Source organism: Dermacentor albipictus, chromosome 8 (genome assembly GCF_038994185.2).
Source record: "Dermacentor albipictus isolate Rhodes 1998 colony chromosome 8, USDA_Dalb.pri_finalv2, whole genome shotgun sequence".
Taxonomy (NCBI): Eukaryota; Metazoa; Arthropoda; class Arachnida; order Ixodida; family Ixodidae; genus Dermacentor; species Dermacentor albipictus.
Window position 1 is genome coordinate 55,761,374 of NC_091828.1, and position 24,229 is coordinate 55,785,602.

A 24,229-nucleotide genomic window follows, 5' to 3' on the forward strand; every position below is an offset into this window, starting at 1 on the left:
AAACACGTCACTAAAGCGCGTCTATTACGAGCCTCACAGTTGCACTCTTCGCCTGTTGAGTTACGCTCTTCTGTGAAATCGACGAGAATTCAGTTCAGGGCTAAAAATTGCAGCATCAGGGTTTTGTATTTTCGGAAGTTGTTAAAAGCTAATCGGATTGCGCGCTTCAATCTTCTGTTGGAGCCAATGGCGTGGCTCCTTTGGGTAAAGTAAATTAGCCTGATTTCCATAATTAGTTGTCCATTTGCTACATCAAGACATCTTCAAATGTATGCTTCTATGGTAACAGAATTAAAAATCACGCAGCGTCTAATCTTTCCTACATTTAACCTGCCTTTAAAATTTTTTTAGCGCATTTCGTACGAAACTTGATATGCTGTTGCTGACGGGACTTGTAAATTCCGGTCAAAGATGCTATTTCTGTCAGCATAGTGGCCGTGTGCGACAATAGTTTGCACGCTGAGGTGGAACGGAGCCATAATAGGTAAGCCAGTAGTTTAGCATAACCGCAGCATGGTGTGTGTGTGGTTTCCTTCCCTCTCACTACGGAACAGAGCCGATGGAAATAGGTCATTCAAACAAATGTGTACACACTGATTCAAGAGGCCAACAACCGTAACAGTACGCCTTTTTAGTACAATTCGGAAGCGCAGTAGCTTGAGCAGTGACCGACTCTGTGTAGCCCTATTGAAACTAAAAGAAATAAACTATAATTCCTCACAAAAACTTCCATTTTCACTAAAGACATATGCCCACGTGGTGTTGTACGCAAATATAGCCATTTTCCCGCAATTCGTACTGGATGGCGGCATGGGAAACATCACAATAATAATCTTTCATTATTGTACACAACGCAACGCTTACCGCGTAACGACTACTAATGTACCGAGCCAAACTATAGAACCGGACGTTACAGCCAAGATGGTCCCCGAAGTTACGTCTGCTTCAGCAAGCGTTTGGTGTGGTGCGACACCGCGGACCCGAGCACAAGGAAGGTAGGCCTCCCCGCGTCTAGCCGTGCGCGGCTTAGCCGTATCCGGGGAAACGGGATTCTGTGGGTTGAGCCGATGCAGGATGTTTCGACCTTTATGGTCCCTCGATAGAGGCAACACACCTCTTTTGCCTCTGCTTCGCACAGATGCCAAAGCCGGACTGACCCACGCGGGAAAAATCTGTCAGGTGCTTCTTCCTACCTATTGTCCTAGGTGTCACTTTCCAAATCTGTTTCGACAATCTGTCCTGTATACTCCTCTCTTGCCCATTTTCTTTGCCATCCTGTGCAGCCTGAGCTAGCTTCGTGTGCTTTAACCAATCTTGATTATAACGTGTATAGTTATAGCAACAATGTACATTTGGCATGGTAGCGCTCTGTCCCTACGTTGGTCTGGGTGGTGGGTGACGTTACATCGTCACTGAATATACTAAACATTTCATGCGAACTTCCAACGCCTTTTCACCTGATCGTCCCTCGAAAATGGTGTGCACCGATGCTCCGTTTTAGTCTTTTCTGAAGAGCACACAGACTTTCCCGAAGTTTCACCTTGTCCACAGTGAGAGAGCTGACAGGAAGGCCAGAATTTCACCATTCGTATTATCGAAGCGTCTCACAGAGGCCATTGGAGGTGCCTATAAAGCCACCAAGATAGCTGAGGATCTGCTGTGTAGCGTCCGAGACAAAGTGCAGTTCGACAAGTTAACCAACCTTGTGTCATTTCAGGATATTTCTACCAACGCTACTGCATACCGTATCATGAATACTGTCAGAGCCGTAAATCAGAGGATCACTTGATGAATTTGAGCGATTAACTCCTGGAAGGATAAAAATTTAATAAATGTACAAAGGATCAAGATCAGACGCAATAGCATGAAACTGCCAGGAAAGCGTGTAATAATTAGGATCGGCACAAGTACTCTTCCAGAAACACTAGAGACGGCATATATCAAGCTCAGAGCACGAGCATTCATTCAAAAAACCTGCGACGCTGTTTCAAGTCTCAGAGCTTTGGCCATGCATCCCAGAGTTTGCGAGAACGATTTACTTGTGCGAAATGCAGTATTAAAGAGCATGCTGCGGCCGAGTGCCATTGCATCAACTGTGATGGTGGCCATCCTGCTTGCTCTAGGTCATGCATACTCTGGAAGCAAGATAGGAAATTAACTCAGAAGGTCAGAGAAAACATATCTTTCCGAGAAACACGTCAGCTTATTTCGTCATCATTCGCAGAAAACACAACCTTCGGCGAAGGTGTGAATCAGAGGGCAGCGCCACAATGGCACGTGGCGGCCGCCCGCGCCAAGCACAAAGGGCGCGATGCACGGCCACCCGCCGTGCCCTGCGTTCCCTCAACTCTACCACAGCTGAGACCTCTTCTAGCACTAGTAGCAGCCAGTGCAGCTCGGAGACTGAGGCGAGCCCACCAACCTCCGGGTTGGTGGGCTCCAAAGGACAGTCTGTCAAGCAGCGCCTCGCAAGAGGCAATGGGCGGGACTCCCAGTCAAGTGGTGCCTCTCACGCATATCGAGTGGCGAGAGTCTGGCGACCGTTCCAGAAAAGAGAAACCCCGCATCACAGGACCCCAAAAGTCTCTGCAACCTAAACCAACCCGCTCTTCTGGTTTCATACGCATAGCGCAGTATTAATTTCGGTATGTACACACTAAAGCATAATGGAACGGCCGAGGTCTCCTCCGAAACCTCAGTCATGTAGAAGAACTCCTCCGTGAATTTGGGCCGAAGGCCCTGTGTGTACAGGAAACCTAATTAAAAGCTAAACATAGGAACATTCTCCGCCAGTAGCTTATTTTTCTCCGTTACTTTAGTTTCTCCGCCAGGCTACTGCGTCGACTGGCAGTGTTGTAATCATAGGTCATAAAGGTATTGTGTGACAGTGCTCAGAACTGCAAACAGCACATAAGGGTAGTTGCAGTTGGAGGTTTGCTTTTAAATAGACTCGTTACCTGCTACTGTCGCTACATATCCCGTAATTATCAATTCGATAAACAAGAATTTCCTTTATTAATAGATGAACTACCTGAAGCCTATCTATTTGTGGGAGATTGAAATCTCGCTTAGATGCGAGGGGCCGATAAATTGAAGCTTCTTTTCTGCTTAATAAGAAGAAACCATCATTTGAAAGTACTGCTTACAAAACATACTCTTCCATAGATTTGAACATAGCATCTCCAACACTAGTGACGTACTTTCAGTGGAATGTTGCTAAAAAGTGGCAGTTTCGTCCGAAAGAAGGAGCGCCGATAGCGAAGGCAAATGAACAGATAGCTATACGAAGCAAGGATAATAGCTTTATCGGCCTTAGAAAATTGTTGACTAACATTCGCTGACTAACATTCGCTGACTAACATTCGCTGACTACATTCACTGACTACATTCGCTGACACATTCGCTGACACATTAGTTGACACATTAGTTGACTAACAAATTAACAATGATATAATGTGTAAGCACTTCTGAACGAGGACGTAGAAAGAAACACACAGAGACAACGCTGTCTCTCTATGTTCGTTTCTTTGACGTCCTTGTTCACTCGCGCTTACACATTCAATCACGGATGCAAAATAGCCAGCCTGCCAACGTGTATCAACTAAATGAACAGGCGCGGTGTCACGCGCGCTCAGGCGATCATGAACACAACTCGCTAGATGAGCGCGGAAACTCGCTGTCAAAATGCGGGAGTGATGAATCGCGGAGGTAGCAGCAATTGTATTGATCGTTGTGCATCTCTAACTTCAACGCGAAAGAGACGTCGAAAGCACATCGTATAGGAAGCTACCGGCACTACGGGCACGTCGCTGATCGCTTTGAAGATGAGACCCGCACGGGCGCGCACTTTGGCCACGTCGGAGATCGCTTTGAAGATACAGCGCCGGCACGGCCGCGCCGTAAGCAGCAGCCACTAGAGAAGAACGTCCCCCCCCCCCCCTCCACCCTCGCCCTTGGACTATACGGGCAACCTCACGGCGACGGCGGAAATGTGCCTGGAGTGTCCGTATAATTGCTGCCGCAATAAAACCCCTACCGCAGCGACTACTTTCCTACAGTATTGAACACATCGAAATTGGATAAATGCTCAGCACAGGTTCCTCGGTGGGAGGTCGAATCAGCCGACTGGCAGCTCTTCCCGGAACTCTCATATTAGAGAGTTTTAGTATAGCGTAAAACCCTTGCGTTAGCGTTAGCGTGCGACGCAACGCTAACGCAAAGAAAGACTGCACTGCGGGGCACAAGGTAGTGTTTTAGAATAGCGGAACGGAGAAAAGCGTTAACGTTAACGCAAACAAATACAGCGCCATCTAGATGTAAAGACACAAAGTACTGGAAAGCCAAATCCACACGAAATGTCGAGCTTATCCAATGCCGAATCCGCAAGTGTGTCCCTAAGTCAAGCTTATCAAAAGCCACAGTCGCTGCGTTAATTACGCATGTAGGTGTTTGGTTTGAGCGTTGTTCTGTCGAGAGTCGCGAAACATACCGATTAATCTTGGCATGCTGCGATCGAGTGTTCTGTGGGACCCATATTACGTGTCCTTTTTAAGTTGGGATGACATAGACACCCTCATGCTTCGGGAATGAGAGCGACCGCGCAGGTTCTACGTGTCCTCAAGATCCACTCAACGTCGAAGCTATACCGGAGGGGACGGTTCGCCGGCAATTTCTCTTCCAGAAAGCGGATTTCCCACTTCTTTCCAATTTTTTTACAACGGACGCCCACCTTGACGTCCATCCGAATGGGTTCAAGGCGAAAACCTCCTTCACGAGGTTCATATCGTCGTCGTTGGTAAAACGCACACGCATTGTGACCACAGCACCGACCACACTACTGTGTTTTGCCGCGGAAAACATGACATGCATCGGTTCCACATGCGGCTTTACACCAAGCGAACGAGCGAAATAAACTTGGGCGCCATCTCGAGGCGGATACAGCAAACACATTTAGCAAACCCATAGAGTTGCTCTACTAACTCTATGAGCAAACCCTCTCGTTAAGCCTACTGCGCCGCTAATCGAGAACGTATATCGTAAACAACGCCCATTTGTCACCTGTGCACCGCTGCCGAAGCATCATCACACAAATCTAAGGCGAACACGAGCATTAGTGGGGAAGGATAGAGCCTAGCAGTGCAGGCAGACGGCTCGATAGATCTGAAGCGGGCTGCTCTCACTTCGACTGGCGCCGCCATCTTGCCGTACGTAAGGCTCCCCTTGCGTGCGTTAGCGTTCAACGCTAAATCCGGAAAATAGCGTACGTACGTAAGAGATCCAGCAGCGTTTACGTATAGCGCATGCGCAGTGTGGTGCACGCAACGCTAACGCTAACTCTTTGCGTTTGCTGCTTTACGCTATACTAAAACTCTCTATTAACGCGATAGCGTTAAGGAGCTCGTGTCGCAGAAAAGCCGGTGTCGTCGGCGTCGGTGTCGGCGTTTGCGGCGTTGACCGTGAGCGATAAATCACGGCAGGCGCTTCATAAATAAAAAGCAACTTCCAAGATTGGCCCGGTGGGAATCGAACCAGGGTCTCCGGAGTGTGAGACGGAGACGCTACCACCCAGCCACGAGTTCGATGGTTCCAAGCGGTGCAAACGCGCCTCTAGTGAATGCGGTGTTGCCTTCGAAACGAGCCGTGGAAAGTTATAATGCGGTGTATATCGGTAATTATGAACATGTAACGTACAGAAGTCGCAATTACACGAGTTGCGAAGTGAATTTCCGCTGCATTTCTTCTGCGCTTTCCGCACACGCAGAGCCATCTTGCGGCAAACACAGAAGACTCCCTCCTCTCAATGTACGGCGCTGCCCCGACAGGAGGCGCGCCGCGCCCGCATTGGGACCACTGCCAGGCGCGTCGCGGGACTCCCTCTCCCCTGACGACGCTTCGCCGTGCTCCCGGTTTAGATTACTATCTATCTCTCTGCCCGTGCCGATCACGACGTTTGGCTGGCGTAGATCGTTTCCCCTCCGAGACACCGAGTTCTTTGGTTCGTTCCGTTCGCTCAGGCGCACGTTTCGTTGCCGCGCCGAACGCTGCGTTGCTCGACGCTCACCGCGTGATAGGTGGGCGCTAAGTCCGATGCGGGGCGCATCGTAAGTGATCGCTGTGCCGTAGCGCATTGTCTTATACCCCTTGGCGGGTCGACGGGAACGCTGTCGCGTCCCACTCTTGAATGCGAAGCTTAAGCGTCCTCCAATTATTTTTCGCGGGATGACATCGGCACCCTAAACATAGATGATGCTGTTGCATACTTTACAGCTCTCCTTATTTGTAGTACATCCAAATATATCCAACAAACAAAAGGAGTAGCTACCAAAGGTGACTTCGATGGTTTAATGAAGAATGTACGGAAGCGTGTAAGCAGCAAAACGAAGCATGGAGGCTCTTTCGCGACTCTACAATTGCGGCAAACTTAGTTTCAACCATGTAAAACCGCAAGGAAGGGTGGTGAGAAGACAGGATAGGATAGAATTTTTCAAAAGTATATCTGTGGTATAAACACTTACACAGATGAACTCCTACACAGACGCTTTCGAATGGCCGAGAGGGGTGCGGGATTGGCTGCAAAAGACCACAACGACGGCGAGCAGGAGACTTGCGGCGCTGCCATTCTGAACATGAGCGGATGTATTTCTGCAGAAAACTGTACATCGCACGCCGATGCAAGGGCAAGCGGAGCGTGATGTACGTTTTGAAGAGGCCAGCGTGGGCACAATGTGGGTCTGCATGGAAAGCGGGAGAACACATCTGCGCGGCGGCAGCGAGTGACGACGAACTACCACTTGCGACCGTTTGAAGCGCAGTTGCGGCGATAGAGCAGTCCATCCCGCACCGTAAAGCGACAACCTTCACGGTGGAAATCACGGGAAGGACGAGTCACCGGAGAGTCAGATAGGCTATCCAAAACAGCGGAAATCCACAGATCACAGCGCTGCTCCGCAGCCATATCGATGAGCGCTGGTGACGACAAAACCGAGTCGATGGCAGAAAGGCAAGTGGCGTTACTCGACGTGGGAGAGCGAAAGAAAGTACTCGTGTCGGTGTGTTTGCGGCCAGACCGATACACAACGCGCACGTCTAAGTATTGTAACCGGAGGGCCCAGCGGGTGAGTCGGCCTGATGGATCTTTCAATGTCTACAGCCAACATAGGGCGTGTTGGTCGTAACGACATCGAAGGGATGGCCGTGCGGGTACAGTGGAAATTTTCCAAGAGCCCAAATAATAGCTCTCGAAGATACAAGGCCTCCACCATACGGTACACGCAGACGGCATCATCATCACCTAACCGCTGGGTCGGACAGCCTTATCGAATCTGCTCTCCAGGAAGCAGTCGAAACCGTCGAGACCACACGGGCCTCAAGTGCTCCTCCGCTAACTCGAAGCTGTTGCTGTACTCTCCAAAACGACAAGGCAAAAGGCCTAAGAGATGGAAACGCCCGAGTGATCGCAACAGCACCGTTCGCAACAGAGACGGTCGCCCCATCCCCAGGGCCGACTCCACCCAAGTACTGGGAATAATAATCGAAGCGGGTGGATCAAACATCCAAACGGTTCACAAGCGGCCTCAAAAAGACAATCTGCTAGGTCTCGTTCACGCGTTCGTCCTAATTCACTTCACCTGCGTCGCAGCAATGCGCATGTGGAAACAATCGGAGTGTGAAAAGTTCAATGCACTAATCCGAAAGGTAGTGAAGCCGGCCCTCGGGCTCCCGATCACCACACCGACGCATCGACTCCTAGAGCTCCGGCTGCACAATACGCTCGAAGAGATTGCTGAGGCTCAGGAGAGAGCGCAGATGATACTGACACGTGTACTTATCTCTATCGGGCGACCACGTGTCGCCGCCGAACAAACGTTATCGCACAGCGCGGGACGCGCCTGCATGTATCCGAAGTTTCTGGAAAGTTATCAATGCTTCTATCCGCTGTCTGTTGTCGCCGAACCTTGTATTATCTGATTTCATCGCGTGACGCGAATGGTGTAGAACTTTGTGGAAGGCACGCGGGTCCGAATGGTTAGACTGGAACATTCGACGACTGCTGTATAAAAGCCGACGCGCTTGACCCGCAGATCAGATTTCCGACTACCTCACCCGCTTCGCTGAAACTAAAGCACTGCCGAAAGGTAGGGCAGCCGAAGTGGCGAAATTCTTTGTCGAAAAGATCCTGCTTCGACATGGCGCCCCAGAAGTCCTCATCACCGACAGAGGAACGGCTTTTACAGCGGAGCTCACCCAAGCCATACTTAAATACAGTCAAACAAGGCACAGGAGGACAACGGCCTACCATCCGCAGACGAATGGTCTTACGGAGCGGCTGAATAAGACCCTCGCCGACATGCTAGCGATGTACGTCGACGTCGAACACAAGACCTGGGACGCCGTCCTGCCGTACGTAACATTCGCTTACAACACGGCGGTGCAAGAAACAACACAGATCACTCCGTTGAAGCTGGTCTACGGCAGGAACCCGACGACGACGCTCGACGCGATGCTGCCGCACGTCACTGACGAAGAGAATGTTGACGTCGCTACCTATCTCCAGCGCGCCGAAGAAGCCCGACAGCTCGCCCGCCTGCTAATCAAGAGCCAGCAGAGGACCGACAGCCGACACTACAACCTCCGACGACGCTTCGTCGAGTACCAGCCCGGCGACCGTGTTTGGGTATGGACCCCGATACGCCGACGAGGACTCAGTGAGAAACTACTCCGACGCTATTTCGGACCCTACAAGGTCATCCGACGTATTGGCGCTCTGGACTATGAGGTCGTGCCGGGCGGCATTTCGCATTCACAGCGGCGCCGCGCACGATCTGAAGTGGTCCACGTGGTGCGCCTTAAACCCTTTTACGGACGCTGACGAAATTCCTTATTTTTTGTTGTTTTCTTTGCTACGGGTGTTTTTATTTCGTTTGTATGTAGCATCGGGTCGATGCTTTTTAAGAGGGGGGTATTGACACGTGTACTTATCTCTATCGGGCGACCACGTGTCGCCGCCGAACAAAGGTTATCGCACAGCGCGGGACGCGCCTGCATGTATCCGAAGTTTCTGGAAAGTTATCGATGCTTCTATCCGCTGTCTGTTGTCGCCGAACCTTGTATTATCTGATTTCATCGCGCGACGCGAATGGTGTAGAACTTTGTGGAAGGCACGCGGCTCCGAATGATTAGACTGGAAAATTCGACGACTGCTGTATAAAAGCCGACGCGCTTGACCCGCAGATCAGATTTCCGACGATCGCCGACCGTGTTCGCCGCTATCGTTGTGCTATAAGTGTAGCTTGTTTTTGTGGGCACAGGTTCGCCCAATAAAAGCTAGTTAATTAATGGGTGGCAACAACCGACAATAAAAGCTAGGCTTAATGGGTGGCAACAACCGACTGTGGAGTTCCAGGGCTGGGGAAAACCCAGCACCTCTACCAAATACGTAAGGCGGTTTGATTAACTGGCCAGAACGTTGCACGATACACAGAGAGGTCTGTTGATTAAGCGGCGGGCACCGAGCGCGCGAGCTCTGTTCTCTAGCGAGGCGTTGTCGATGCGCCTGAAGCACACGCCTGTCTTCTTCGCTACAATGCTTCTTATGTGTATGTTTACATCCAGAAAACCTACGACACCACATAGAGCGCTTCGGAGTTTTACGAGGTCCGTCTGCTCTGGGTGTCTCCAGTAGTATGTTGTACATCACTGAAAGCTACTCGTGGACCGCACAGTCCGCATAAGCATTAGCAATGCTTTTTCTAGATCAATCACCCGAGAGACTGCTGTACTGCAAGGTAAAGTGCTTAGTTTTACACTCTTTGTTGTGAAGAAAGTCGTAGTTCCACCTGAAAGGCGAAACGTCGATTGCCATAGCAAATTAGTGGACATATTAAGAAATAGGGATAGTAGATTATGAGCTGTATTGTAGACATAGGCATACTAAGTTAACAAGCATGGTATCACGCACGTACAAGCGAACATGGAGAGATCTCAATCGATGAAAGCGGAAACTCGCTGTCAAAATGCTGGAGTGTCGAAACGCGGCAGCAGTAGCGAGTGAATCGACCTTTGTGCTGCCGCTAGCATCAAGGCGAACTAAGACGCGAAAACACAGCGCAGCGCGGGCTCTGTACCCGTTGCAGATGGCTTTCAAGATACAGCGGCCGGCCAGGCGCACGCGGCAGCCCGGGTCGACCGAAGTAAAATGCCCCTCCCTCACAGCGCCCCCCCCCCCTCGCCCCATACCTACCTTCCCGCCTAAGCCTTGCGCGCTACGGAAGGCCGCGGGCTTCCTCCACGCTTTACTCCGTTGCGTGGGCGAGATTGAACCGCGATCGCCGGCTCACCCTCGCCTGCTTTCACTGGCACATGCTACACAAGGCTCGCGGATACGGTTTTTTCGCGCCGGACTTTATATGGACCCTCACGGTGACGTCAAGTTGAACAGACAGGACAAGTTGAATAGACCGCCTCTGCGTAGAGTCACATAAGTGGTCGCTTCACCTACAGTGGTTATATTCAAGTTTTACGTATTTTTTGAGCACATGCAAAGAGTGAACACACTTCTTATGCAACCATAAGTGGTATTACCTCTGCGAGAGTCTATCATAATCGACCTATAGCAAGAGAGCGCTTCTCACTACGTGTGAAGAATCTTTGTCAAGAAATTTATGTCCCATTTTATTTACATCCCCTGGTAGCCCTCACAAAGCCGTTGCCGCCATGACACTGGTAGCTCACAGATTGTGGCAGTTGGTTTTATAGGTCACAGAACATGCCCCGTAGACTCATAAATAAAATGTACGTCCTCGTACTCTAGACAAAATACTTGTGCCACATGCCAGTGTGTTGTACGCAGCACTTGGTCCGTCCTTCTCTCAATCGCATGTTCTGCAACCTGAAACTAGTATCTACACGGTGGAGGCGTATTCAGTATTGACGTCTCTCAAGCAAATGAGGAAAACGAAGACTATAAAAGATGTTGTATTCACTGACTCTAAGTGTCATAAGTTCTATAAGGTCGCCCAGCAAACATAGACATACGGTAGTTAATGCCATTTATTCACTCGTGCGTACAGTCTGTATCTATAAGCAGCGTATTACAATATGCTGGGTGCAGAAACATAGAATTATTGAGGGCAATGTAGTTGGAGACGAATCCGCCACATCATTAGCCACAAAACTTAGAGACTTCCCTACGGCTGTCCGTACGGTGTGCCTGAAGCCTTTCTTGCGGAAAAAGTGTAGGAGCTATTGCCAGAGTTTATGAGACACTGAAACATTCAATAAGTTGTATGTCATTAAACGACAGCTAGAAAATTTGCCACCCGTATCAAACATTTTGCGAACCGAGGTTATCACCTGTCTACTAAATCGGCCATACTCATGGCACACACTCGTTCCTGTTGACTGGTATTGAGTCGCCTATATGTGGTAAATGTGACGCGTCGTTGACTGTCGTGTGTGTTGCTGAAATGTGAAATAAAATCTCAAAGAAGAAAAAAACATTTTCGTTTACCACACCGTCAACAAGTTCCACTACGTCCAGCACAGCGACACGCTGCTCTTCGACAGTCAAACAATCTTAGCTTTTCAAGTGGTGCACGAGTACTGCATGTCATAGATGCATGCGATACGTACCACGCCACATTATCAAAGCCTGTGGCTGCGTTAGTAGTATTCAGAGCGCGTGCATCCCGTCCCTTGCTCTCCAGGGACCTGGTTAGGCATTAGTGGTGCATACATATTTTCATACATTTCTTTTGGGATCATTTCGCAACATATATTTTATGGCCATAGGACACCTTACTTGTCGTTGTCGTATTTTTAGTGCACATATACTTTATGCACATATACATGGACTGACTTTAGTCGACTGTACAGCCACATTACATCTTTGACATCATCTACATTCTCAACTCGTCGCACCACGGGTTTGGCGCCCTTTGGTAAGAATTGGTCCTTGCGCTATGAAAAACTATTCATCAATTAGCCCATACGACTCGAGCTAGATTGCTTGTATTTTCACTCGGGACTATTGCCACAGATGACACGAACTACGTATACGTATATTGTATAACAGAAGGTTGACTATTATATAGAAACACCGAAAGGAACCTGCTCAGCGTTTTTCGCAAATATGCAGCTAGCTCGCAATATTTCAAAGTTCCATATGTAGCAAGGCAGCCTAGCCACCAGTGCAATGAGAAAAATGCGCCGCGCTTTTCTCATTCGATATTGCAGGTTTTCACACATGGCCCTTTTTAATATGCACCTACAGCACGACAAACAAGAAAAATCTACAGAGAGCGACAGAGTATCGCTAGTTGTCTGCTTAATGCTCCCGCTTTTTTTTCTTGTGCAGCACTCGCGCCATGTTATTTATACATGTGAAGGACATGTCGGTGTCGGCGGTCGGTACCACAGCAGTATACATAGGGCTGATACACTCGGGTTACTGTAACGTGCTTGCTGTACAAAAGGATCGGCAATTCCATTGCTATTGCGAAATGGTCCAAAGGCAGTAAATTGGAGTAAACTAAACTCAATAAAGCGCAATAGAATAAAGAAGTGCAACAAGCGCAAGAAAGAAATCACCTGCCGAGTGCTGTCAGTGGCGCAGTTTCTCTACAATACTGCGAATGAACTTCGCAGTTCTTTTTATATATAACTTCAAAACCAACGTGGTACAGAAATTGATAAAAATGATCCACTCTTTCTTTCGGTGCAGGTACACAGGCGACAATGGCATCATTGCTTACCCACAAGTGTGCAAGCTTGAAGTCAACAGCGCCAAGTCAAATACGGCCGTATGCAGTTACACCAAGTAAGGGTTCTGGAGGGCAGCCTCCAGGCGCTCGTTTCTGCGGCGAGCGCCAGCCACGGCGTAACCTTGCGAACGAGCACAACAGCGAAGGATGAAAGAGCTAACGCGGAGCGCAAGATGAAAGACGCGTGCCGCGAATGGCAGAGACCAATGAGAGCGGCCCCTTCAGTGACGTGCGCGCGGGAAACTGATGCTTTGCGGGCCCGTCTGACCGCTCGATGCATCCTCATATCTGGTCTCAGCCGGACCGCTCGCTTCGTGCTATCGTCTGCTCGCGTCAGCTCTCGCTCGAGCTTGTTTGACTTCGTTGGTTTTGTCTCGTTCGTGTTTCTTTCTGTTGTCACGGTATGAGATTGTTTTTTTTTACGATGATGAGTCTAAACCGAGAAGTCCTGATGGACACGTTTTTGGAGACATTGCGCCATATCTGGTTCTGTACGACAAGACGGACCCTGAGTAAAGGGCGTGGATGCGCTATCCAGTTGGTTATTCTCCTTGACTTTGAAACGCAGTGGCGCTGCAACAGAAGGGAGCGCACCAACATGATTATGATCAGGGACAGCACCGTCATCATCTTCGTAAGACATCATTCGTGCCAGCCTGTTAGCAGGCGAAGGTAAAGACACCTGAGATCTTGCAACTGTATAGAAGAGGCGAGATTTTCACTTGGTCAAGTGACTGCCGCAGCGGCTCGCCGGCAGTTGGTGTGATCGCTCTGCCGCAGCTGCGTTTTATCGCTAGTGTGTATGGCGCTTTCTGCGGCGAGTATAGCTCCGAGATAGCGCCGGAGTTGCAAGCGTCAAAGCAAAGCGCTGCATGAGCGGGTCTGTCTGTGGCGGCTCCTCTGAACCGCGCCCACGCGTCACCCGCGCGTTGCCTCTCGCGTTCTGCCGATTAGCGAGGCAGTCGCGCTACGCTTCGCTCGTTTGCAACGTGCCGCACGAGACAGATTGTCCGCGCTAGCCAATATATCCCAAAATTAAAACGCGTAAATAGGGACGCTATAACGAAAAGCTATTCCAAACCTTTATATTTAAATACTGTAGTTAGCCCTCGGCGATTGGCTACAAAAATATTCGCGCCACCCCCAGTGCCTTTGTCTGTCACACGACGTCAGGAATGCCGCAAAAACGTCCCATCTGTTATGATAGGTGTACACTGATTATGTATTGTTAGATCCAACTAAAGAAAAATAACAATTTCTTATTTGACACCTTTTTATCATCAGCGAAAATGGCGTCATTTGACCAATTCATATTGGTCAAGCGTGTTCTCGCTGCGCTCACTTCGTGTTTCAGTCAAGCGACGTCACAAAAGCGCCAAAAGTCACCTCGTCACCTAAGCGACATGTAGGCGTTAGAGACGCACTAATATGCCCAAGAAACCTGCACTCTTTTCTGAATGGTCTCAGGCTGCCCCGTTTCGAAAGGAATAGATGATGACTGCCCGCCGATTGCGCTGACAATCGCTACTCGGAGCTGCCAGGAAGCATGAATTCATTTGCATGAAATAAAAAAATGCGTGGCAGTACAGCGTTATCAATACCTTCCTTTACGTACAGGACATCGCACTGCCAACCCTTTGCAGAGGATCCGTTTTAGCTGCATTTTGAACCTTCCGTTGCACGCCGCCGCCATTTCCGACCAGGCGCCACAAGCTAAGCAAAGGGGACCAATCGCAGACGCGGGTACCACCCTCTCCATCCGGTTACCTACTTTTACTGCGCTGTCTCGCCCCATCGAATCTCTATTCAGTTGAGCCTGCCCTTCGCCTCTTTTCACCCAGTTAGGTAAGAATAACTGATCAATGTAGTCAAAGCTATTTGCTTTCAAAGCGAAAGAAGTGACAACCAGTAAACCATAAGCGCGTTTGATTGGGTTTTTCAAGCGACGCAGCGGGTTACCACCCGATCGCTGCGTCGGTGCCCACGTAAATTTGGCGTCGGGAGATTAGACTACAACAACTTGGAATGGTTTAACGTTATAGAGCCCCAGCTCCGCTCAAATTTCGCGTTAGGAAATACCATATTTTCAGTCGCTTTCTCAAGGCACCACAAAAGCCTCGTTCTCACATCTGTTGACGTTTTCCGTGGCGAAGCAAGTTATTTGGCCCTCGTCACTTGCGAAGACGCGTTGACACTTTATTGCAGCCTTGCCAAAACGCGCATAGCCTCTGTTGCTGAGACGACTGTACAGATTAACAGCGCCATCCAGTTTTCGCGCTCGGTGATGTTTTGTTCGGCTGTCGGTTTGTGACTTCCGATAAAGAGAGAGAAAAAGAAATTGGGTGTTGTATCTGTGCACTCCCGAGCTTGCTTGCATTCGGCAGCTACGGTTTGGGCATGGCTTAATGAAGGCTGCTGACCAACCGGTGCAAGGTCAAACGGATGCGTCAGTGTTAATTGTGCCAGAAGTTGCATAACAAATATCGTCATTAAACATTGCTCAATGCGAGTCGTCCCCATGTCACTTCACGGGCTCTCAGGGAAATGGTTCAATTGTGAAAATCGACTGTTCTGACCGTAAAGGCGTGGAATTATCTCCTTCTATGTCTTTGATGTATTACATAAGTACATCAGGCCTCCGTAAATGTCCAAGCAATGGAGGCATAAAGTGCGTACAGAAGCGAAGGAAACACCTACATAAATCCAAAACAGAGAGGAGAATACGTTGAAACAATCAAACACCATAAGGATAATGATACAAAGTCAATAAATGACTTCAAGGAACGTGGGAAAGGAATGTTGCCTGCGAAGCAACGCAAGAGTTGCAGCCTAATGTAGTTCAAGTGCGGTGACCACGTAGCAAGAGGTCTCTTCACCGATGAATCGAACTATAGTTGAACCGAAGTACACAAATGAGTAAGAATGTCACTGTGCAGAAGCTTTTCATATGCAAATGCAGCATAATTGTGTCTCCGTAACCTTTTCCTCTTTGCTAGATTATGAGAACGCTCGTGCTATGCGCTTCTTCAGGCTTTGCCATCATTTTCGGCGCTAATTTCGAGTATACATTCATAACCAGCATGGCTTGGTACCATACTGCAATGATCTTCAGTATTTTTTTAGAGAAGCTGTATAGTCTCGGCCAGCTTTCTCCACGCGGACTTGAATGGCATATAATTGGCAAATGGATATTGCTTCTGCTGCTCACGGCATTTGCGTATCAAAATGACTTAAAAGGCACCTTTTTCCTGAGTGATAGCAAATTCGGCTCCCGCTAAGAGCAAGAGATTGTATACTGTTTAAAATAATTAAGACAATTTTCTCAATGGATAGCTGAGACACGTAGATAAATGTCCATGAGAAAACAGTCAAGCGACACTTAACTTAATCATGCGGAAACTGTGTTTTGAGCACGCTGCTAAGAGATTTATTAGCAACGGGCGCGAACGGGTAGCTGTCACAAGCGTTCGGCGAAAGACAGCAACCACGAGCTCATGCCGGTAGCGATGGTGCTGTGGCGCAGGCGGCTACTCTTCTTCGTTACAATCGCCCTCCGCAGAAAAAGGCGCCATCCTGGCGGCTCAAGGCGAAGAGACTACTATTGGGTCGTAGTACGGCTTAAGGCGAGAGACGTGGACAAGTTCGCGGCCGCGATGGCGTAGGTCCGTCGATGGCGTGAGGGGCTCTACGATGTAATTGACGGAGGACGTTTGCTCGAGAACGCGGTAGGGTCCTAGGTACTTTGCGACAAGTTTTGAGGAGAGGCCGGGTGTAGTAGCGGGTACCCGAAGCCATACGAGAGAGCCAGGCAAAAAAGTTGGTGCAGAACGGCCGGCAGGTTGACGGGATTGCTGCTGCCACTGGTCCTCGGTGGAAAAAGAGCGGGCAAGCTGGCGGCATTCCTCAGCATGACGAGCAGCTTCAGATAGCGGAGTACTTTCGGACGCGTCAGGGGTATATGACAGAATAGTATCGAGAGTAGTAGAAGGTTCTCGTCCGTATAGGAGAAAGTAAGGGGAAAAACCAGTAGTTGCCTGGGTCGCAGTATTGTACGCATACGTCACGAAAGGGAGAACTTGGTCCCAGTTTGAATGATCAGAGGCGACGTACATGGAGAGCATATCGCCAAGAGTACGGTTGAAGCGCTCGGTCATGCCGTTAGTTTGCGGATGGTACGCTGTACTGGTGCGGTGAACGATTCGGCATTCGTCGAGTAGTGCCTTCAAAGCATCGGAAAGAAAGGCGCGGCCTCTGTCGCTCAGAAGTTCGCGAGGGGCACCGTGGCGAAGAACGAAATGTCGTAATAGGAACGATGCAACGTCGCGGGCGGTGGCAGTCGGCAGAGCAGCTGTTTCAGCATAGCGGGTTAAGTGATCCACTGCAACAATAATCCAGCGGTTGCCTGCTGGTGTGGAGGGTAGCGGTCCGTAGATGTCTATGCCAACACGATCAAAAGGCCGACGAGGGCAGGGAAGGGGTTGTGACGGGTAGACTTGTCCGGGAGGTAATTTTCGGCGTTGGCACGGAGCGCAGGAGCGAATGAACTTTCTGACGTAGTTATACATGCCTCGCCAATAAAATCGGATGCGTAGTCGAGCATAGGTCTTGAAGAGGCCGGCATGTGCGCACTGAGGGTCTGCGTGGAAAGCGTCGCAGATAAGGTCACGGAGATGGCGGGGTATCACGAGAAGCCACTTGCGACCGTCAGAGAGGTAATTACGACGATAAAGAAGGCCGTCGCGAATGCAGAAGTGGGTAGCCTGGCGGCGAAGAGCGCGCGATGGTGATGAGGTGGATGGATCAGAAAGGATGCTGATGAGAGCACTGATCCAGGGATCCTTGCGCTGCTCCGACGGCATGTTGCGCAGTGCATGAGATGGAACTGTGGGCTCAAGGGCGGATAGGCAAGCGCAGTCAGCGGAGACCGGTGAGCGAGAAAGGGCGTCAGCGTCCGTGTGTTTGCGGCCGGAACGGTAGAGGACGCGGATGTCGTACTCCTGTAGCTTAAGGGCCCAGCGAGCAAGTCGGCCAGATGGGTCCTTAAGGGTAGACAGCCAACAAAGGGCGTGATGGTCAGTGATGACATCGAAAGGGTGACCATACAAATAAGGACGGAATTTTCCAAGGGCCCAAATAATGGCTAAACACTCTTTCTCTGTAACAGAGTAATTAGCCTCGGCCTTTGTCAGAGTTCGGCTCGCGTAGGCAACGACATATTCATCAAAGCCCGCTTTTCGGTGTGCGAGTACGGCGCCAAGTCCGATGCCGCTGGCATCGGTGTGGACCTCTGTGGGCGCTGCAGGATCGAAGTGGCGGAGGATAGGTGGCGAGGTTAGCAGGCGGCGTAATTTCGTGAAGGCGTCATCACAGGCGGGCGACCAAGCGGAAAGTTCTTTGTCGCCACTTAGAAGGGCTGTCAGGGGTGCACTTATGGAAGCGAAATTTCGAATGAAACGTCGGAAGTATGAGCATAAACCAAGAAAACTTTGAAGCTCTTTTAACTTCTTTGGTTGCGGAAAGTCGGTGACAGCGCGGAGCTTGGCTGGATCCGGAAGGACGCCGTCTCGTGATACAACATGGCCAAGAATAGGGAGCTTTCGGGCACCAAAACGACATTTTTTTAAGTTAAGTTGAAGTCCCGCGACAGTAAGGCATTTGAGAACTTGCTCGAGACGGCTGAGATGGGTTTGGAAATCAGCAGAAAAGACAACTACGTCATCCAGGTAGCATAAACATGTGTTCCATTTGAGGCCGCGTAAAATATTATCCATCATTCTCTCAAAAGTGGCGGGAGCATTGCACAGGCCGAAAGGCATTACGATGAATTCGTACAATCCGTCAGGTGTCACAAATGCTGTTTTAGGTCGATCAGATGGTGCCAAGGGGACTTGCCAGTATCCGGAACGTAAATCCAGCGAAGAAAAGAATTCAGCTCCCTGCAAACAGTCGAGGGCGTCGTCGATGCGCGGTAACGGGTAAACGTCCTTGCGCGTTATCTTGTTCAGACGTCGGTAGTCGACGCAGAATCGAATAGAGCCATCCTTTTTCTTAACGAGGACGACCGGTAATGCCCAGGGACTGTTGGAAGGCTGCACAACGCCACGCTTGAGCATGTCAGCAACCTGGTGGTCAATGACACGGCGCTCAGAGGCGGAAACTCGGTAAGGGCGCTGCCGTAAAGGTGCGTGACTGCCGGTATCTATTTGGTGAAAAACGGTCGATGTGCGGCCCAAACCGGAAGCATGGCTGTCGAAAGAAGCGCGGAACCTCTGCAGGAGAGCAATAAGCTGGCTTCGTTCTGAAGATGACGTGCCATCGTCGATGGAGCAGTGGAAAGCGTCGAGGAGTGACTGATCAACCGCAGAGTCACAAGTAAGTGCGCCAAGGCCCGCAGAAGTAGAAACGGCAGGAGTGTCAAAGATGCAAAAGGTGTCGACTGGTTGAAGAAGGCCTAGGCATTCACCATGAGATAAAGCTAAAGGGCAGGCTGTGGGATTGTCGACGACCATTTTCGTGACGCCATTGCGAAGAGTAAGGAGAGCAAAGGGCAGCGGAGAACATCGGCGGCGAATGAACAGCTCAGAGGGCGTAAAGAAAACAGTGGCATCAGAAATAGCGGCGCACGACACAGGCACAAGCAGGGAAGAGCGTGGAGGGACGGAATTGTCTTCGGAAACAAACAGTTTAACACTGGAAGGGTCGTTGTCGATAGGCTCGACGTCTGGAAGTGCAGAAAGTTCGAGTTCGGCGTGACAACAGTCAATAACGGCGTTATTATTTGCAAGGAAGTCCCAGCCTAATATGATGTCATGGGAACAAGTGGGCAGCACGACGAATTCGACGGTATACAGTAGACCTTGAATGAAGACGCGAGCAGTACAGGCAGCGAGAGGCGTTATATTTTGAGCGTTCGCGGTTCGAAGGGAGAAGTCGGAGAGAGGCGCCAAACCTTTCGTAGTGTGCGGCAGAGTTCGGCGGAAATTACGGATACGGCGGCTCCTGTATCTACAAGCGCCGGGACGGCGATTCCTTCGACAGAGACTTCGATGACGTTGGCTGGAGAGGGACGAGGACTTGGGCATTGCGACGTGGACGTAGTTCGTGCCTCGGGAACTGCGGCCATCAGTTTTCCTGCTCGGTGGACGCGGGACGACGCCGCATCGGAGAAAGCGAGCGACGGCGGGGAGATGGTGAGCGGCGAGTAGAGGCGGTTGGGCGGTCAGGGGAAAAGGAAGAAGTAGGAAGGCTGGAAGGCGACGAGGAAAACGGAGCGGGGAAAGGTGGCGCCCGCCGGATGTTCTGAAGAGGAGGCATGCCACGACGACAATGGCGCGCCACGTGACCAGCACCACCGCAAGCAAAACATATTGGGCGGTCATCGAAGGTGCGCCACTGGTGGGGGTAAGGTCCGAGTCGCGGTTGAGGATTCGGAAAAGGCTGTCGATCGGGCAGCGGCATAGGAGGAAAATGCCGGCGGTCGTGAAGCGGCATAGATGGCGGCAAAAATGTCGGTGGGCGATGCATAGAGGGCGGCAGGGGCGCTTCTGGACGAGATCGGGAAACTGCTTCAGCGTAAGTGAGAGGAGCCGTGACTGGTGGCTGCTCAACGGCTGGAGGAACGGCTTGAGAGACTTGTTCTTGAATGAAGTCGCGGATCGTAGGATGCAAAGCAGGGGGTGGTTCCTGGACAGAAGATATCAACGATAGCTGGCGGGCGACCTCTGCGCGAACGAATTCCTGGATTTTGATGAAGAGAGTAGCATGGTTGTAGTCGTCGACCCCAAGGCTGGATAGAGAGTCGGCGGGCGGGGTGGGACGTCGGGTGTGAAGCCGTTGCCTGCGCAACTCGTCGTAACTCTGGCACAATTCGATGACTTCAGCGACAGAGTGAGGACTCTTCGATAATAACATTTGAAATGCGTCGTCCTGAATACCCTTCATTATATGTTTGATCTTCTCCTCCTCTGACATTGACGCATTCACCCGTTTGCAAAGGTCGACAATGTCCTCAATGTAGCTCGTGAAGTTTTCTCCGGTCTCTTGGGAACGTGTGCGCAAACGTTGTTCTGCACGAAGCTTTCTTACTGCAGGCCGACCAAAAACTTGGGTAAAGTTGGTCTTGAAGACCAACCACGAAGTGAGGTCGGCTTCATGGTTGAGAAACCATAGTTTCGCAACGTCCGTAAGATAAAAGGCGACGTTTCTCAACTTGGTAACGTCGTCCCACTGGTTATGGGCACTCACTCGATCATAAGACGAGATCCAATCTTCAACGTCTTTGTCATCTGTGCCGGAGAAGATAGGGGGATCTCGCTGACGCAAGGCACCGGCACAAACCAAGGTGGCCGGCGCCGTTGGAGGAGCTGGAGGAGTGCGTGCGTCGTCGGGCATGATGGGGGGTAGAGTGCGACTCCGAAGTTCCAGGGTGGTCGAAACCCCGCACCTCCACCACTTGCTAAGAGATTTATTAGCAACGGGCGCGAACGGGTAGCTGTCACAAGCGTTCGGCGAAAGACAGCAACCACGAGCTCATGCCGGTAGCGATGGTGCTGTGGCGCAGGCGGCTACTCTTCTTCGTTACAACGCAAACAATTCATAGGAGCGAGCTGACATGTCCTGGTGAGCGTGCGTGGAGTCCTGCCTTAACAAGACGTAGTGATATAGCTTGTTAAACCAAACTCTCATCCATTCTTGAAATCAGGGAATTTATTCACATCTTCCTCAGCAACTGCGCTACGCAAAGGAGCCTTCGCTGCCACAAATATCATTATCTAGTGCGTCGACAACCTCGGTAAATTTAAGCCTAAGCGACTTCACTTGTTTTAGTAACTAGCGCTTGCTCCCATGCAACGATGAGCGCACTGGGCCAAACGCACGCGTCATTGCTCAGGTCACCGTGAGCGGTAGTGGTATTTAGCTATACTGATCAGCCCACCGCACACAGGTAGTTTGAGACGTTGTGAATAACTGTTTGAGTGCAGACGAAGCTATATTTCTTCTTTGTTATTGCGATGGCAATTGTATGGACACCCCAGGCACATTTCTGCCGTCGCCGTGAGTTACCGTATAAAATCCAAGGGCGATAACGTCCTCGCGGCGCTCCGTATGTGCGAGAGAAAGCGCGCGAAAGTACCGGGGCTCCATTTCGCGCGCGCAAGATAGGAAAGCGAGGAGGAATCGCGCCGTCTTCCGTCGCGCGGAAGGCTCCTGGAGGGGAGGGTGCGCGAAATGCAGCGGCCGGCGCGCGCACGCACTGTCCGTGCGTGCGTGCTCTTACAATGTTCTTACAATGTTCTTACATGTTCTTACATGTTCTTACGATGTTCTTACAAGACCGCTGCATCTTGAAAGCCATCTGCGACGGGGCAGAGTCCACCGCGCACTGCGTTTTCGTGGCTTAGTTTGCGTTGATGCGAGACGCGGCACAAAGGTCAATTCGCTAGCTGTTTCTGCCACGATTCCTGAGGGTAGTGTTGCGACAAAGAGTTTCCGCGTTCATAGAGTAAGATGCGTACAAGTTTGCTCGTGCGCGCGTGACACCTTGCTTGTTAACTTAGTGTGGCTGTGTTTACAACTACTATACTTTCTTCGCAATAAATTTTGGGTTCTTACGTGCCAAAATCATGATCTGATTATCAGGCGTGTCGTAGTCGGGGATTGCGGAATAACTCGAACCACTTGGGGTTCTTTAACGTGCGCATAAATTTAAGTACACGGGTATTTTCCCACTTCGCCCCCATGAAGATGCGGCCGCCTTCGCTAGGTACTTGATCCCGCGATCTCGTGCTTAGCAGCCGACTACCATAGCCACTGAGCAACAACGGCGGGTCTCCGATTTCGTACAGCTGTCTACTGATTTGCTATCGCAATCGATGCTTCGCCTTTCGGGCGAAACTGCGACTTTTTTTTTACGACATAGACGGCGGAAGACATTGTGTTATCATCACTTTCTTGAATCAATATTATTTGTATTTATATTTCAGTGTTGTAACTATGTTATCGAGGAACATATAGCGTCAGAAAAGATAAATGAGTTATTATGGTGCAGGTTTTTACCTAAAGCAGCCCTCGAGGTGTTATGCTACAAGATGAGCGCAAGAGCTTTCTGTTGCGCGAAACCTTTTCGTGTCCGCAGGGTGAACCAGACGTGGGTGTCGTACGAGGACCCTTGGTCGATCGCGGATAAAGTACATCGAGCGATCGAATTGCTGCGCAGGCGTCGAGGCAACGTGTCCGTCGACCAGGGATTCTGTGTGGGCGTGTGGGACCTCGACCTCGACGACTACAAGGGCTCGTGCACGCCAAAGAAGCATTGGCCCCTGCTAGAAGCACTAGCTGGCGCTCTGCCGTAGACGAGATTACTTTTTTATGAAACACCCGTGCAGCGCCCTGTTCCTAGACCAGTATTTTGTTCGGAGATTTGTTTATAGGATGTTGTTTTGTGATTTCGAACTCTGACTTATTTACTTTCTGCGTGATACCCAAAAGTAAAAAAAAAATGATGCCTGTTGAACTTCACAAAACAAATGTCCAGTGGCACTGATGTCACCCGGTGATCTCATGCCGCATTTGTGTGTGTGCGCGATATGTTATGTTATCAATGAAAGTTTACAGTTGTAGTTATGAGGAAACTTTAGCTCGAGGCCAACTCCATTTTCTCCACTCAAATACATGTATAACCCGAAGCTGCTTTCATTTGCGAGCCTCTGGATCGATTTGAATGAACTGGTTTTGTTCCATTTGAGAGAGAACGTTCAATTCTGGTGAGAGTAAGGAGCGGACTTTCGATTTAGGGCATAAAACTTTTTTAATTGCCCGAAATCTGTATGCTTCGAAATAAGCAGGCGTGCGAAGTCTAGAAATCCCTAACTCGGAACCGAAAACCCATATAGCATTTCTGTAGACTGCATCTTTGAGATAATCTAAAGCGTACAAACTTCGTATAATCATTTACAGGTTATGTGAATTTGATACAATGCCTACAAGACGTTTGCAAAAGTCCCACTCACAAATTGGTGGTATGTTCCAGAGGCGCGTGTATTACATCAATTTTCTCCACATTAGTTGTATCATTAGGGGGAGTTGATAGAACTGTGATAATGCCTTTCTCTACGGAGTAACAGAGTCGTAAACGTGACATTTTAGTTTTTTGGAATATAACAGTTTTCCAAAATTTATACCCCAATATTGATGGCGCAAATCAAAAATCCGCTTGCAGAAGTCACTAGATTATAACTTTTCTTTTAGCTTCAACAAATTTCAACAAATGTATCGCTGTTGTTGCCAAGAGAAACAATTTCTCTATTGCCATGTATTTCGATGGGAGTTCCCCTAGCCAACACTTTTTTGAACCACAGTGCGAGCTACACCTGGAAACATATGATACAGGCCCACTTGTAGGTGGCTTCGTATATCTTCGGTGCGCGTAGCTCGAATTTTACCTTTCAAATGGCACAAAATGCACAAAA

General features: G+C 49.9%; 1 protein-coding gene across 2 annotated transcripts in view; it reads left to right on the forward strand.

The window, feature by feature from the left end:
* Nucleotides 1-23,397, forward strand: part of LOC135921732 (chitinase-3-like protein 1) — a 71,718-nt gene extending 48,321 nt beyond the window's left edge. The window contains exons 7-8 of one of the 2 annotated variants that reach the window (XM_065456032.1): nt 12,722-12,817; nt 22,897-23,397. In XM_065456032.1, the coding sequence (XP_065312104.1) occupies nt 12,722-12,817; nt 22,897-23,113 (313 nt within the window). In that variant the 3' untranslated portion in view covers nt 23,114-23,397. The remainder of the gene's footprint in view (nt 1-12,721; nt 12,818-22,896) is intronic. The other variant, XM_065456033.1, reaches the window with a different exon arrangement.
* Nucleotides 23,398-24,229: the final 832 nt, after the last annotated feature.